The sequence below is a fragment of the Podarcis melisellensis genome (genome assembly GCF_964234715.1).
Source record: "Podarcis melisellensis genome assembly, chromosome: 2".
In the NCBI taxonomy this organism is placed as follows: Eukaryota; Metazoa; Chordata; class Lepidosauria; order Squamata; family Lacertidae; genus Podarcis; species Podarcis melisellensis.
The window spans coordinates 99,935,540-99,951,689 of record NC_138529.1 but is presented as its reverse complement, the minus strand read 5'-3'; the positions used below and the strand labels follow the sequence as shown (position 1 = coordinate 99,951,689).

The following is a 16,150-nucleotide window of genomic DNA, read 5'->3' as shown; positions in this document are numbered from 1 at the left end:
ATATATAAAGAGAAAGTCCTGCATAGCTTTCCTGCACAACATTACCACTAAAATCAATAGATCTTCATGCACAAGGTAAGCGACTGTGATACAATTAAATATCCCTGAATTAACTTAGAAACAGAGATTGCTATTCAATAGCAGCAGACTTTTATAAGAAAGAGAACATGTGCAGGAAAAAAAAAGTGACTGCAAACCACAATTCAGTTATGCAGATCATGGAACTAATGTGGAATAAAGAAATTGTGGACTCTGGCTTGGACCTAATAGACCGAACAGCATGTAAAAAAACCCAAAAAACTAAATTCATTTAAAGCTACAAAGTGCATATATGTGTGCACTATTTCTCAAGTATATGTTTCAGTATTGTTGCCTAAAATAAAATGTAAAACACAATTTTTATGGTGCAACTATTAATTAATGTATTTTCCAAACATGTTTTGAGATAAGAACCAGTTTTCTTTGGTGAAAAGAGCCTCCCATGAAGCACATTTGCCCCTTAGAGGTGGTTTTCACCATTTCATTACATGTCTTGGCAAGTAACACGCAATTCCACCTTTGGGCAAATTTCCCTGAAAGCTTCCATCTTTTTTTCTGAATGCTTTTTGCTTGATGTAGGTCAAAAGAAGAAATTACTTCCCAGTAAGAAACTCAAGAGTCAGTTCACACGAGTACTGGGAACAAGACAGTTATTAGAGAACCACTCAATGGCATCAGGTCTAAGATCAGGCTTTTTACATGCCATCACATGTTTGATATAGCAACAACAAAAATAACAATAATAATGCATTTGTAACCCAAACTAGGCATCAGCCTTAACTGAATATGGAAAAGAGTAAGTTTCCCTCTACTTCTCTCATAAGGAACGTAAGTGTTGCAGGTTAGAACCATAAGGCTCAGGTGCACAAACTATTTAGTTACTCTTGAGTACCTGGATTTAGGCTTGAGTCTTAGATGTAAGGTTCATTTATGCATTACTGGCAGTAGGGTAGGAGCTGCTTCTTATGGAATGCCATTATCTGCAAGCTGAGGCCAAGAGCCAGGTGGCAAGGAACCATGTCACTGGCCCTGTCTATCAACTCAAAGATCAGCAGAATACTTGGAAAAGAATTCTCTCAGCCCTGAGTGACTTGGCCATCTTCATCATCATCCTTCCAAGCAGCAAGGTGAATCCTACCACTTGTCAACTGCTCTCTCACTTGTGGTAAGTGATCCCAAGCACTAGCAAGAGTGATATGGAAAGAAGCTACAACCGCCAGCTGACCCACGATTCAGCTTTTCCTATGTCAGATCATAAGTGGTTAGTATCGCTTAGTGACAAACACAGCACTATGCTTAAGTGTTCAATAGTTGGGCTATAAAGAGTGACAAGAGACAAATGAGAGAACTTTCACTCATGCTCTACCTTTGCATTCCAGAATGCAAATAATTAAAAGTTAACAATGCATAATACACCGCAGGGTATCTATAAAGTCTTCCATAAAGCCAGTGGACTTCTCTTTCAAGACCTTATTATTTTTTTTGCACCCAAACAAAAAACATTCACAGAGCATCTACTGTTTTACTAATTCATCTGCGTATGAGTCCTCTTGTACCCGAAAACTCCAATTGTATCAAAGGAGGTTTCCTTACTTTACTGGCTCCCATGACTCCCGCTCAAATCCCCTGTGAATTGACTGTGCAATTGAGGATTCCATGAGATCGACATATCTAACAACAAGTGGGGCAAACAGGTCTTGAAGATGTTTGTGGTATTTTCCATTGCACAAATTATCTAGAATAAATAAATAAAAGCATGGTAAGAAGTCTTTCGCAGCAACCCAGTCTGTCATATTTATCACACAGTATAAATTTTTGAGCTCAAAACAATACTTTACAGGGCAAAACAATTCAGCTAGAAAAGGTCCTGCCAACAAAAGGCTTTGCTACCAAACCATTTACTCTACATTTCAGTGATTTTTATGAGGCTAGTAACTGCAATATTACCATCTTTCTTCAAACGAGCAAACAATTAATTCATACCCATTAGTGGCAACACAGGTATTAGCAAAACAGTTGTGTTCTTGGTACCGGGTACAAAAATGCTGAAGATGCTTTGTACCGATTAAGACTCCCTTAGATGCATCACTTTAAATCCTTGGATCTTTGATCCCATATAAACAACAGATATAAACTGAATACGAAGGCATCATGGGAACTGTAGTTTTTTATGAGTGTGGAAAATGCCATGAAAAATCCCTGTATCCTGCTCTTCAGAACTACGGCTTCCACATGTCCTTGAAGGGAAACTGTAACATGTGCAGCGCAACCTGATGCAGGTCTGCTTGGAAGTAAATCCAACTGTATTCAGTGGGGTTTAATTGCAGTCTTAAACAGGTTGAAGTTTGTGGTATAGAATGCCCTTAGGCTTGCACCTAGTGCTCATCATGAAATTTGTAAAATGCAAGATCAGATGTTATTTCACAGACATTTGTCTTTATTTAAGATTCACCTTTCAACCCTCTTCAAACACCAATCCCACTCACATCTTTTTGCCAGACAATGCTCAACACTCTCTGCCTGCAGGTTCCCACAACCTAGATCAGAGTTTGGGAACCTGTGGCTCTTTAGACAATGAAGGACTCTAACTCCCATCAGCTCCAGCCAGCATAGCCAATGGTCAGGGTTGTTGGCTCCCAATCCTAACTAGATAGTTGTGATACATCAGCTGTGAATCATTAACTTACATCAATGAGCTATTGCCATGAAGAAATTGGAAGGATACGATAGCCATAATAAACAAAAATAACCAAAAAACACAGCGATCCGCACATGCATTAGAAACTTCTGCACATTTCTTCTTTGAAGTTTTTACTACAGCTGTCCATGCTACCACAGAGCAAAGCTGATTTTCTCTTTGAAACATGACTTCTTTTTCTGGTTGCATGAGCAACTGAAGTAGAAACTTCAAAGAACTCTACAGTGGCACATGTGATTCTCCCTTGCATTTATTATGCATATAGAGTGGTATTCAGCTAAGGTTTACTCAGAGTATACCTACTGAAATTGATGGCCTCAACACAGTCATGCTAATAAAAAGCATTGCTAACAAGTACCACCAACCAACTGCATAACTGGCTGGTGTTATTCATTTATAAGCTGGTTTCAATGAGGCAATAGAAAGGTTTGAATCTGTCTTTGTACAGGAGTTTACATATGTAAGGTACATAGTTCCCTGAGTATGAATAAACAACAATGCCTTTCTTCCAAAACCACTGAGAGTCAAACGAATTATCAAAGGCCACTTTTATTCCACAAAGAACCAGAAAACAACTGTTTTGCCCTATCAGAGAAGGAACATTAAATAGCCAAATGCAATACATACAGTCACTACGAAGCGAATCATTTAGAAGTTGAAAGAGTGGAAAGCTGTCCCAGGTATCTGGGGGCTGGACCTCTAGTGCAGCATCCATATCCACCGCAAACAAGGAAAGGAAGGTTTCCGCATGCTCAACCATTAAATCTGACCACCAAGCAAAGGCCTTTAAATGGAGCAGGGGGGAAAAAGTGAGAGAAGTATTAGTGATCTCCTAAACCACAGTGCATTTTCGCACATGTAGTAGGCATTCTGAAAACAACAACTACTAATGGGAATCCTACTGGAAACTAGCTTTATTGTAAAGAGAACAGCAGTACAAAATGCTAGCATAGTGCAGATATGGTGTATCCACCAAGCCCCTGCTATTTTTTGGCAGGAACTTCTCCAGGAGCGTTGAATCAGAACTGTATACTTCCTCTACATATCTGTAATGCAACAGAGGATGCATGCCTGTTCAGTTTACAATAACCCATTCAATTCCTTTTAGATCATGCTATTTACTAGAGGGGTAAACTAGTTCTTTGTATAAAACATCTGGGAGTTTCTTCACTGTGTTTGTGGGTTTTCTCCTTTTCTTTCCCACGAAGCTATCAAAAATCCATCTAGAATCTGACTGACAACTGCAATGTGAGAACAGCACTTGCACGGGAACTGACTGGCCCTAAAACATCTCACATTAACAGTGCAAAGTCAACCAGTCAATTAAAAAAAGATCCCTGTCTTAATTTAACTCATTTAAGTTTTAAAGTAATTAAAGATGGTTTGTCCCACTTAGAATGGAAGAATGACCACCCAGTTTTAGAAGGCTGGCATTAGAAGAACCATCAAGCATCAAGCCAGGGTGTGCCTACAGCAGGAAATAAATCTAAAGTTGAAAACCAAGAAATATCAGTGAAGTAACTCTTTTGTCATGCGCATGGGTCCTCAAGAATTCACTGTACAGCTTTTCTGAAGTGACATTCACATCATACATGTCTCAGATGTGAATGTGTTTGGAACACATGCATGCGTGTTTAAAATCACTTCTGCTGAGGAACATGCAGTATGAGTGGAGCTGTCAACAGGACCTTGTGCAGTAACTGTTAGGCAATACGGAAACTATTCAACAGCTTAGTGTTTATACAAGGTAAAAAAAATGTCATTAGCATTTACCAAGGGGAGAAAAAAAGTTAGACTTGAAAATGAGGAAAAGGCTAAGTATATTTGATTAAATAGCCATTTTTAAATCTGCCAATGCGGTCCTGCTCTGTGTTCCATCCTCCGGGGAGGTGACACTGTCAATCCGACAGGAGCAGTGCCTTTTGTGTGGTGGCCCCAGAGTTATGGAATGTGCTTCCCTGAGAGTTCTATGGTTTGTATCCAACTAGGTCATACTCAGAGAGAGTAGACCCACTGAAATCAAGGACCAAGAAAACCACAACTGACTCAAATCCAGTGCGTTTTTTTCTGGGGGAATGCAGGGGTACGCATAGCCCTAAACATTTTGTGATTCTAAGTTTGGCCTCATTGAGGGGCAGTATTTCAGTATAAGTAGGAAAATGAGAGTACTCCTAAACATTTTTTAAAAGAAAAAAGCACTGCTTAAATCCATTGGGCCTACTTTGAGAATGTCTTAGTTTTGTACTATCTATGTATTCTTCTCCAAGCTCTTTTCAGAAGCAGATGAAGACCTCTTTATTCTGCCAGTCATTTCTGGAGTTAACAGCAGATTTCCAATTGCTGATTTGTGTAGTCTTAAAATGATTGTTTTATACTGTTTCAATTATACTGTTTCAATTCAACATGTCTGTCTTCAACTAGAAATGTTTTGTGGACATTTTTGCTGGAAGATGGCTAAGAAACACTGTGCATAAAATGAGTAAGTACATACAACTGAACAGAAATTGTTTGTGATTAATCATGTCAGTTGCAATGGTATATTTTAATCAGTGGATGGGGGGAAACGGTTCAAATAGAAATGAATACATGGACTGAACCCCTACTTTGTTTTGCAATGCATTATTTTCAAGACGTTAACAGAAATTTATAATCGAGATTCGAATGATTCACTGAAGGGCCCAAATTGCCAACTTTTTCATTCTAAACTATTCCTTAACCTACTCAGGCATTCTTTTTTACTACAAGCAGTGCACCATGACATGGATTATATTAATTTTTAACAGCATGTCCCGAGGAAGGCAGGAGGAATTGTACCTCTGATGTGCCAATTCAGACACAAAGGGGCTCTCTTTGTTCAGATACTGGTTCCCACAGAAAACTCCTATGTGGATATGTGCCAAGGGATCCATAGTATGAAATATCAAGGCATGGTGTGAGGGTTTAAGATTATATCAATTTGAATCTCTATCTAGTATTATAGTTCCATGACACTTTAACATTAAGAGCTCTATATTACTTTATATGTAATTGCTATAAATGCTTTGTTATTTTCTATTAATGTCGCCTTTGTAAATATCTGATTTGTACAAATATCTGATTTGCATCATATCTAGATTTTCAGGGAAAATTTAATTCTAACAGACTAGTTGTTACGGAAATTTCATGCAGATGAGTTTTGCTGGATCACACCAAAGGTTCATCTAGTCCAGCTTTCCACAATGGCCCATCAGATTCCTTTCAGAGATTTCAAGGGATTGTAATCCTAAAAGGTTCTGTATTTCTTCCCTAGCAAAATATCGCACAGTGTTCACAATTTTCTGCTTTGTTTGGCTCAGGTTATCGATTGCTTTTGTTATCTTTACAGGGTTTGCTTTATCTTCTCGACTAAAATACTGTGTTATAAATTACACTGGATTGGCCAGGGGTGGAAGAAACCTATCAGTAATAATGTCCACACATAATAAACATACCTATGAGTTAAAAAAAGAAAAAGAGAGAAAGAGAGCTAATGCTTTAGAAATTCAGAAGAAAGGATCACGGTCATTTCTGAAGAACAATGCTTTTCACTCTGTAAGTAGCAGTCAGGTTGCACTGTGTTCATTCATGCCAAGCTTATTGCCCTGTGATCACAGAATATTGTTCCTTCTTTCTCCAAATCGAGAGAAGTAACATGGTGTTACTCAACAATCCAGTTCAACAAAGAAAAGTTTAGTTTGCCACCTACTTACCTTCTTTGTCCCAAGCGTGGAAATGAAGTATCCTCCCTACATCACCACACCTACAATTCCCCCCTACACCCGTGGGAACTCATGTATATATGCATGTCTCACAGGAGGTAAAATACATATATACATACTCCTACATATACATACATAAGGAGAGAGAACGGCAGTACTGAGACTGCCTATGGTAGCTACTGCCTTATAAAAAGCCCTGTTACTTAGGGAAATGTTTACGAACAATGAGACAAATGGCATAGACTTAAAGGCTGTAAGATGTCTGTTGGGATCTGAACAGCAACTTTAGCTTTTGCAACTGTTCAACAACACAGTTCAGGGCCCTTTTGCTTAAATGGAATTAATTGTACAGCACATATTTAATGAATTATCTTCACTGTTCTCTGGGGTTTTTTTGGAGGGGGGAGGCATGGGTGAGGAGTGTTGTGTGCTTGCTAATTGTTAACAAACCCACTATGAACTAGGAAGAAATCTTTTTTCTGATAATGTTTCTCAATACTGCCCCCCAAGACAGTGGTTTCCCTTTCTGCGTGGTTACACTTGGTATAAGGAATTTTAAAAAGGTATGTGCATTAACAGGTGTGTTCATCCACTGTGCATTCTACAATACCATTCCCATGAGCTCATGCTGCTTATCTTAAATGGTTGTCAGTAAGTGATGTAAGGATGCGTGTGAAGTGAACCTTAAGTGACCTGAAAAGTACCTATGAAAACTCATGGAAAGTCAGAGAAGGGAGTGTTTTGTCTTTTTAATGGTACAAAGTCAGTAAATCTGGAGGAAGAAGGGGAACTGGCCGTAGCATCTATAACATCACCAATCTACACTACACTTACTTATTTTATGGAATAATCCTAATTCCCAGCAGGGCTGAACAGAGTGTACAAGTCACTGCTGCATCTGTGGCCCTATTGCTTGTGCTGGCCTGGGTAGGAAGGAGGGGTGGGGGCAGTGCAAATGCCAGCAGAGAAGAAAGGCCTGGATCAGGCCAGTTGTGGATAGCTGGGTCGACCTAAGATCCAGCAGATTTATTGGCCAGCTAAGCTACCCCCTTCCTTTTGCTGAAACACCCCATTTCAAGGGTTTGCGCTGGTGGGGATGCCACTAGAGACCATGCTTTTGGAGGGTGCAGTGGGAACCTCAATGGTGGCAGAGCTCCCTGCGCCCTGCCAGTGGATCCCAGCAGATCCAGGTACTGCCCACATCCTAACCTCCTTCAGCATGGCAGGTCAGGGGTTAGGATTGCTCTGTTGCACATCAGTCTTCTTGAGCTATAAAACCCAAAATGGATTTGCGTTGATTCTCTAAATCAGGATGGAGAATCTGTTGCTGGACTACAACTCCCATCATCTCTGCATATTGGCCATGCTGGCTGGGGTTGATGGCAGCTGGAGTCCAACAGCAACTGGAGCGCTACAGGTTCCCTAGCCCTGCTCTAAGAGATAACTACTTTCAGTCAAGGTGGGCTTATATGCTAAGGGTCCTGTATGGTTGCTGTTCACCAGTGGTCCATTTGCATTCTCCTTGGGTAACGTTGGACTAGCAGAATCATGTGCGTGTGTACTGGTGGCTGCAGACATGTCCCTTGCCAACATTGCTCCATGTGGAAGCTCTCAACATGTGGTGAACTGCTTTCCCTTACAGAACCTATGCCTCAAAGTCACAGCCATTGGCCACTTGTATCAGTTGTTGCCATTGTCTTGCTATTGAACAATTGCAGATTTCTCATTCCTTCACGAGGTGTATGAAAAAGGCGAGATAGTGAGGTGGGAAGCAGCATTATTTGCCATACGTATGCCACCACAGCTGCCCAGAATCATGCTCTTTCTGAATTAACACGGCTAGTCTTTCAGCAACATGAAAGCAGAATTTGCTCCGCTCCTGAACCTTGGATCAACACTCTCTCCATATGTACATATTGTATATATATTTATATATACCGTATACCAAAACAATACACACAATGGACAAAATCAGAGGAAGGCTATAGCTATCCTAGCTAATAGTTTGGCACTTATTTTTATCACCAGCAGGGGGAAACTATATAGAGATCAGGTGTACGCTGAGCAACAGAGGTAAACAGGCTGAGGAAAGAGCCCAGGCAGGTAGGACAAGTGTTGGGATGTAACTGCAGTGCTTGTAAAAATAAATCCATCGCTACATGCACGGGCTGGAGAATTTCCCCCCACATTGGCCCTGCCATGTAGGGCTACAATTCCACAAGCAGTTCTGACAGAAGTTGCTGTTACATTCCTTGGCTCCAGAGTTACAAAGCAAGGATGACCCAGGGAAGATCCCATTAGGAAACATGGCACCGAGAGGGCATGCACGGAAATATGACAGGAGGTGACTTGTTTCATTCACTTTAGTCACATACCTCTTTTCCCTGCCAGGATCATCCAAGATTGAATGAACAGTAGAAAAACAGGGAGGAAATTTAAATATGCAATCAGGCATTAGTTGGGACTCGTGGATTGCTGCGCACTAGAAATAAATTAATTTTACTCTGCTTTTATTAGACATCTGATTTATGGTTGTTGTTTTTTTAATGGTGAAATTATTTATGTTAAAATGTATTTAAAACAATATAGAAACGTCAATGAAAAGGAAAGGAGAAAATAGGGAATTAACGCTGCAGTGTTAAAATTTATAAACAAAGGATAGTTTTATCTTAATTTTAAGAGGATCATTTATATAAAAAAAGGTTATCACAGATCACTACATTTTTCAAAGAACATTGGATATGAGTTTACATGCAAATTTAACTTCATATATGCACCTGTATATGGGGGGATGGAATCCTGGCACCACATGAAGGCAAATGCACACTGACTACTTAGGAGTCAGAATTTCATTTTTTTGGATTAATACATGTGTGCTTTAGAATCCTAACAGGATTCTAAACTGCTTTAAGAGTGGCAACTAAACCAGCTCTCCTTTGCTGGAGAACTTACTCCCTGAAAGGCACAAGTTGTGCCAAGGCTTCTGACAACATGAATAGGCCCTGTTTTGCATGCTTTAGTTCCTTGCATATTAAAGCATATGAACAACTGAACATCTATAGAGACCTGACTTATCCTGGGCAGTTGTCAATTCATTGGTTAATTTCTATTATTGGCTGTTTGGTACATATAATATGGCTTTTGCACAACAAGAAAACTCAAACCTCAACTCATCTTAACCCACCTCTTCAATTAGAAACCTTTTATGTTGTAGTTATTCAACAGGTAAAGAAAACTGGCCAAATTTTGCTGCATCCCACAATGATTTAAAAAATCAACATAAAATTATTAGTGGTAAACTGACTTCAAACTGAGGCATACCAGGTGGAGTAACCCAGGCAAAAACACATTATATTGGAATGCAAAGTATATCTGTTTGGGGTTCTGTTCTTCTTCTTCTTTTATTTTTGCAAGGAACAGAAGCAATCAAATTCTCTTATTGCAGATCTCTCCTGCAAAATCCATGTAGTTTTTACATTCCAACGTAATGTTTTCTCCATAGATTTCTCCACAGGTAATCTTCTCCGAAGTGTTACATTGGAACAGAACCTGAGAATAGAATCTGACCACTGGTGGGTACGATCCATAACTGAACTGCCTCTTTAAACCCCAGCCCAACTGAAGCAGCATGTAAAGTGATGGTTAAGCAATTATGCCCATAGTTGTTTAATCAGTCTTCTACAGTTGAGCCCTATATGCGTCTACTCAAAGGCATGTCTCATGAGGTCAACAGGATTTTACTCCCGGGTATGTGCGTAGGGGATTGTAGCCTTAAAGGTCTTTCCCTGTAAAATTATTTTTCTTTTTAGTGATATTTAGTTTTATTTTTTGGGGGTAGACAGTGGATTTGCCTTGCTCACACCCTAGAACTAGAGGTGCAATACGCAGAGGGATGACACTTGGTCCAATAGGTCCCCGCTCAGAAACGTTTAGGCCACAGCTGCTCACCTCTGCATGGTGCTCTTCGTTCTGCTGTAGGACTTCAATTACCAATTCCGCCAAGCGAATTGTATCTTCTAGCTTTTTGGCAGGTGTGACTAACCGACCTACATTTTCTGTAGTACAAGAACTTGAATTAAAATGGAGTGAGACAGGATAGGCTCAATGTAAGGCCAACAGATTGGTTGCTTTTTTTTTTTTTAAAAAAAGAAAGGACAGAAAAGAAAAATCCCAGGGTAATTAATAATAGTAATTAAAAAGAAAAGAAAAGAGGAACCTCTACTTCATGCAAGGGTTAAAATGCTATGTAGTTAGTACTGAGCAAACCATAAAGCCACGTTTGTTGTTATACCATGAAAACAGTGCTCCAGCTTTGGATTTAAATATGCGGTACAAATTGTTTTACTTTGCAGTTGAGACGGTATCAAGTAACTACTTGAAAATACATTTCCTAGAGACAGCATCTTGGTCTTATCTGCATAGGGAACATCTGATTTCACAGTTTATGCATACATATGGTTGTGCTGGGGATCTCAAACACTGTTTGTGATTTTGAGTATTATCTAAACTGATCCAGAAATTAGGAATGTTAGAATAAAAGGTTTAAGCTAATTCATCCCAGTTGATACCAGTGATGTTACACCAGCTTACATCTACATTTGTGCGTCACTACGGTGGGCATTGTGGCCACTTCAACAGGGGCTGATGGGAGCTGCCCTCCAAACCACCTGGAAGGCATCAGGTTGGGAAAGACCAGGGCTATTTTCAGCCGGAACTCGCTGGAACTCAGTTCTGGCACCACTCAGGTGGGTGCCCTTGGCATTCTAAGAGAACGAGGGAGGCAGTTATTGTCACATGGTGAGTTCCGGCACTTCTTTTTCTAGGAAAATAGCACTGGGGAAGACTGCATTAGCAAACTCTAAGTATACCCACACCAACGCCAACAGATCTCTCACTGAGCCTCGAGATAAATAGTGACAAAACATAAGGACTGCCAAAATGTGCAGTGCCCAGTGCTCCTAGTAGTTAGGTAGAAGAACTCTATATTTAGGGCACGTTATATTACTGAGTTTGGGAACTTACCCCTCCCCCCCCAGTATGTATGAGGGTTATAATAAAAGAGGTTATCAATAACAATATGGTTATCCAGATAAACCAGGCAGAGGGCCTTTTTGGTAGAGGCCCCTGCCCTGGGGAACTCCCTCCCACCAGATGTCAAGGAAACTAACAACTATCTGACTTTTAGAAGAAATCTGAAGGCAGCCCTATTTAGGGAAGTTTTATTCTGTTTTTAGTGTTCTGTTGGGAGCTGCCAGAGTAGCTGGGGAAACCCATCCAGATGGGCAGGCTATAAATAATAAAATTATTGTTATTAAATATCCAATTATGTTAAGTGATTATTTTCTTTTTTCTTTTTAAACTGCAATTAATCCAGAATGCGGCAGCTAGACTGGTGACTGGGAGTGGCCACCGAGACCATATAACACCGGTCCTGAAAGATCTTCATTGGCTCTCAGTATGTTTCCGAGCACAATTCAAAGTGTTGGTGCTGGCCTTTAAAGCCCTAAATGGCCTCGGTCCTGTATACCTGAAGGAGTGTCTCCACCCCATCATTCAGCCCGGATACTGAGGTCCAGCGCCGAGGGCTTTCTGGTGGTTCCCTCACTGGAAGAAGCCAATTACAGATTTGTAGCCGTGTTGGTCTGCCATAGTCAAAACAAAAAAAATTCCTTCCAGTAGCACCTTAAAGACCAACTAAGTTAGTTCTTGGTATGAGCTTTCGTGTGCATGCACACTTCTTCAGATACAAGTTACAGGGAACCAGGCAGAGGGCCTTCTTGGTAGTGGCGCCTGCCCTGTGGAATGCCCTCCCAGCAGATGTCAAGGCAATAAACAACTATCTGACTTTTAAAAGATAACTGAAGGGAAGTTTTTAAATGTCTGATGCTCTATTGTTTTTAAAATTCGGTGGAAGCCACCCTGAGTGGCTGGGGAAACCCAGCCAGATGGGTGGGGTATAAATAATAAATTATAATAAATTATTATTATTATTATACAGTGCCTTGGCTACTGCATACCTTTGGGGCTGTACCTTCCACTCACACTTGGGGAGAGGCTGAACCAGCAGATATAACCACAAGCTTACCTGCAAGAATTTGTCTCTAGATGAAATGTAGATTCATCCCAAGCTTAATTTTCTTTTCAACAACATATTTTATTTTTTTATTTTTTTAAATTATAACCTCCTCCATTTTAGAGAACCATATTGTGGACAACTGGAGCACTGCTCAATGAAACGGCATACTTCTCAATCATTTCATACTTAATTTAATTCATACAGATTCACATATCTCATGCAAAATGTTATGCAACAACAATGTTATTTTGTGCTGACGTTGATATTTGAAAATGTTGCATATGTCAGACATTGCTAGACAAAAAAGGTGGACATTTTGAAACCAATGCTATTTACTAGAAGCGCTGCGCTAGGAAATTTCTCTTTTTCAAAGCCTACGGTTGAGACTACTTTCCTACGATCTAAACTAACAGCAAATTAAGGAGAAAAAAGGCTAAACTAGAAAGATATATTTAATAAAAGAAAGGAAAACCATTACGGTTACTTGGTGCTTGCTTAGGTATGCCTTTCAGCATCTGATTTATCATGTTAGACTGCGTTTGAATGGATGGAGTGGGCCCAGCTGGGGGCTTGGGCACTGACGATCGAGCTGTTCGTGAATGATGTAAAGAGACAGCAAAAGTAAAGACACATGTGACTTCATAAACAGTGACAAAAAAAGATGAAAACTTTTGAACGAAAAGTAAGCAGAAATGATAAAAGTACAAATGGAATAGCTGCTGTTTTGCTTATCGTCAACTCAAGTACTACACAATTATGACAACAAACATTTTTTTCTGAAGTCGACAGATTCCACTATGCTACAAGAATTCACAATCTAGGATGCTTAAAATTCAGTGCGAATGCTAATTGTTATTTCATGTAGCCAAGTGCAAAAAGCAGGATTTTAGTACAGTCAATTAGTTGTGTATGTTTTTTTTAAAAAAACTTTATCTGCATGTGTCAAATGTGAAATAGCATTGCATGCCTTTTATACCCATATCGTGGCAAGAAATATTGCCTACTATGGATTTCTTCTAGATATTGTGAGACTTATTAACTGAAAAAAAACAGAAAGTACAGAAACGAATTGTTTTGCATTTTGAAAAAAGTAAATAACACCATTCTGGGCTAAAAGGATTGCTATACAGCATTCTTTGTGCAATTTAAATATGTACTCAAATCTCTCGCTTTCTTTAAAAAAATGTGTGGTTTCTGATTGTTTCCAGCTCATTATTTTCCACTTGGAATTCTAGTGGCTTTTATATTCTGGGTTGAATCATATATAAAAACTTGCCAGCTCTATCAAATATGTTACTTTGCTATTCCAAATGTTAGAATACTGCAAATCAGGACTTGACCCATCTGTCATATAGTTTGTGATATCAGCCTAGGGGGAATATATATATATATATATATATATATATATATATATATATATGTATAATTTCTGTATGCACACAACAACAAATTCTATATGATGAATGTACCTCTCCTATAGTTTCTGTTATGTTCAAGATCAACATTATAATAGCCAAAGCACTTCTCTAAACAATTCTGTCTGCAAGGAGTCTGGCATATTTATCTACATGGTTTGTTGCCAGAAGCCCTTTTCTTTTTGCTTGCATTTTCCAGAGATGGAAAAGAAGGAGAAAAGAAAGAAAGAAAGAAAGAAAGAAAGAAAGAAAGAAAGAAAGAAAGAAAGAAAGAAAGAACCTAATTGTTTGGCTCTTTACAGGGAGATGATTTCTGGTAAATTGTAATTTTGAAAGTGTTCTATAAATGTTATAAATGGCTGTATGTTCAGGGTGGTAGAAACACTTGCCTCTACCAAGCACAACTGTAAGGGAGCAATCCTATATACATGAAGCTGGTGTAAACTTACACCAGATCCAAACTCCGTTCAGTCATGGGGCTACTGTCTCCTGAGCTGACCTAAGTCTGGCAGAAGGGAAACAAGTCTTTAAAATACGGTTTGGGTTATACCACCCTTTACAGCTTAACTGATGCTGGGTTGCCAAGTCACATGACCAAGCTGAATGGTCTTAGGATCTGGCCTAAGTCCTCTCCCCACTTTGGTCCCTCCCACATCACTTCCCTGGAGCGCCCTTTCTTCAGGGCTTACTACATCTTAAGATCTGCCAAGCTCAGCCAAGGATGAGGGAAGATACTCCAGCATATCTCCAGCTGAGCTGAGGGTGAGGAAGTTAAGCTGTTGGATCACTGCCTTGTCATGGCAAAGGGGCTTGAATAATTCAGAGAAGCTATAAGCTTTGCCGTGCAGGGCCACCCAAGACAGACAGGTCATAGTGGAGAGTTTTGACTAAACATGATCCACTTGGAGCAGGAACCAGCAAGCCACTCCAGTATCCCTGCCAAGAAAACTCAAAGACAACAGGTTTGCCCAAATTGCGGGAGACAGTGGAAGACAGGAGTGCTTGGCGTCCTCTGGTCCATGGGGTCATGAAGAGTCGGACATGACTAAACGACTAAACAGCAGCAACAAGCCTGGCTGCACCAGGAACCTCCTGGCTCAGCCAGAGATCTGCTGGATACTAGCCTGATCATCCCAGCAGATATTGCTTTAGGATTGCTCCCTTAGGCAGCAGTCCCACACAAACTTTGCCTGCTTGGATTCCACTGAAGCCAATGGGATTTGAGAAGCCTGTGTGAAGGATGGTATCCCAAATCTTAATGAACCATCCATTCCATTCTAAGAGGTATACACTCTGTCACACAAACAAAAGCCAAATAATCGTACCCATAATGGTCAGCCATAACCATAATGGGTGACCTGAAGGTCTTAGTTTTCACATTTCCTTTTGATATGGTGACTTTTCCCACATGGCAACCTAACAAGTCATGTTTGGGATGGCAAATATGGGGAGGCCTGTCGGGCCAAGTTGCTGCTCTAAGCACATAGGCCCTCCCTTGTCACTGAGTAGATATCAGGGGCAAGAGCAGTAGCTGCATGGCTGTAAGGGTCAGGATGTGCTATCTGGCTGCCCCACCACATATTGCATATATGCATAGAGGAATCTCTCCTGAACAGCCCTACTGAGCCAAAACCTCAGTCCACATTCCTCACAAATAATGTACAAAGAACTTGGAAAGCTTCACTGAGCTTTATTAAATTTCTGAATGCTCCTTATAACATTTATGTTAGGAATACAGATACAACTTAGGTGACTAAATTTCTTTCTCCCTTTTTCTGAAATGGTTCCCCTTTCCTTGAAATGAATCCATCAATTCATGTCCCAAAATATCTTAGCCTAATTTCTCATGGGCTAAGGAAGGGAAGGGATACTAGTAAAGTTTTTTGCCTCATGCTAAACACATTATTTCTGATTCTGTCTAGTATTTCCCTTTGTGGGGATATTTTCTCCCCATGATGCTATGGGTCAAGGGGGCAGAATTTCACAGAACCATTGTGAGTCAAGAAAAGATTGGAAATGGAAGCCTGCTGTAGGCCTCTTAGGAAACAGCCATCCTATCTAGCATGCAATCTGGCCAACTCATAATCTTTGATTTAGAGAAAAAAATATCCCAGGCTAGTCTTGGTTAAAGCCCTTTGAGGGCATATTAAAGCTCACCTCAAAAGGAAAAGTGAGCTTTATTTGT

General features: G+C 40.0%; 1 protein-coding gene across 12 annotated transcripts in view; it reads right to left on the bottom strand.

Annotated features, from left to right (window-relative positions):
- The window catches only part of CADPS (calcium dependent secretion activator), a 337,182-nt gene that overhangs the window by 85,971 nt on the left and 235,061 nt on the right, over nt 1-16,150 (bottom strand). For all 12 annotated transcript variants that reach the window (XM_081901352.1, XM_081901356.1, XM_081901361.1 and 9 more), the window contains 3 exons: nt 10,423-10,529; nt 3,365-3,521; nt 1,633-1,774 (listed from right to left, as the gene is read on the bottom strand). In XM_081901352.1, coding sequence (XP_081757478.1) covers nt 1,633-1,774; nt 3,365-3,521; nt 10,423-10,529 — 406 coding nt within the window. The remainder of the gene's footprint in view (nt 1-1,632; nt 1,775-3,364; nt 3,522-10,422; nt 10,530-16,150) is intronic.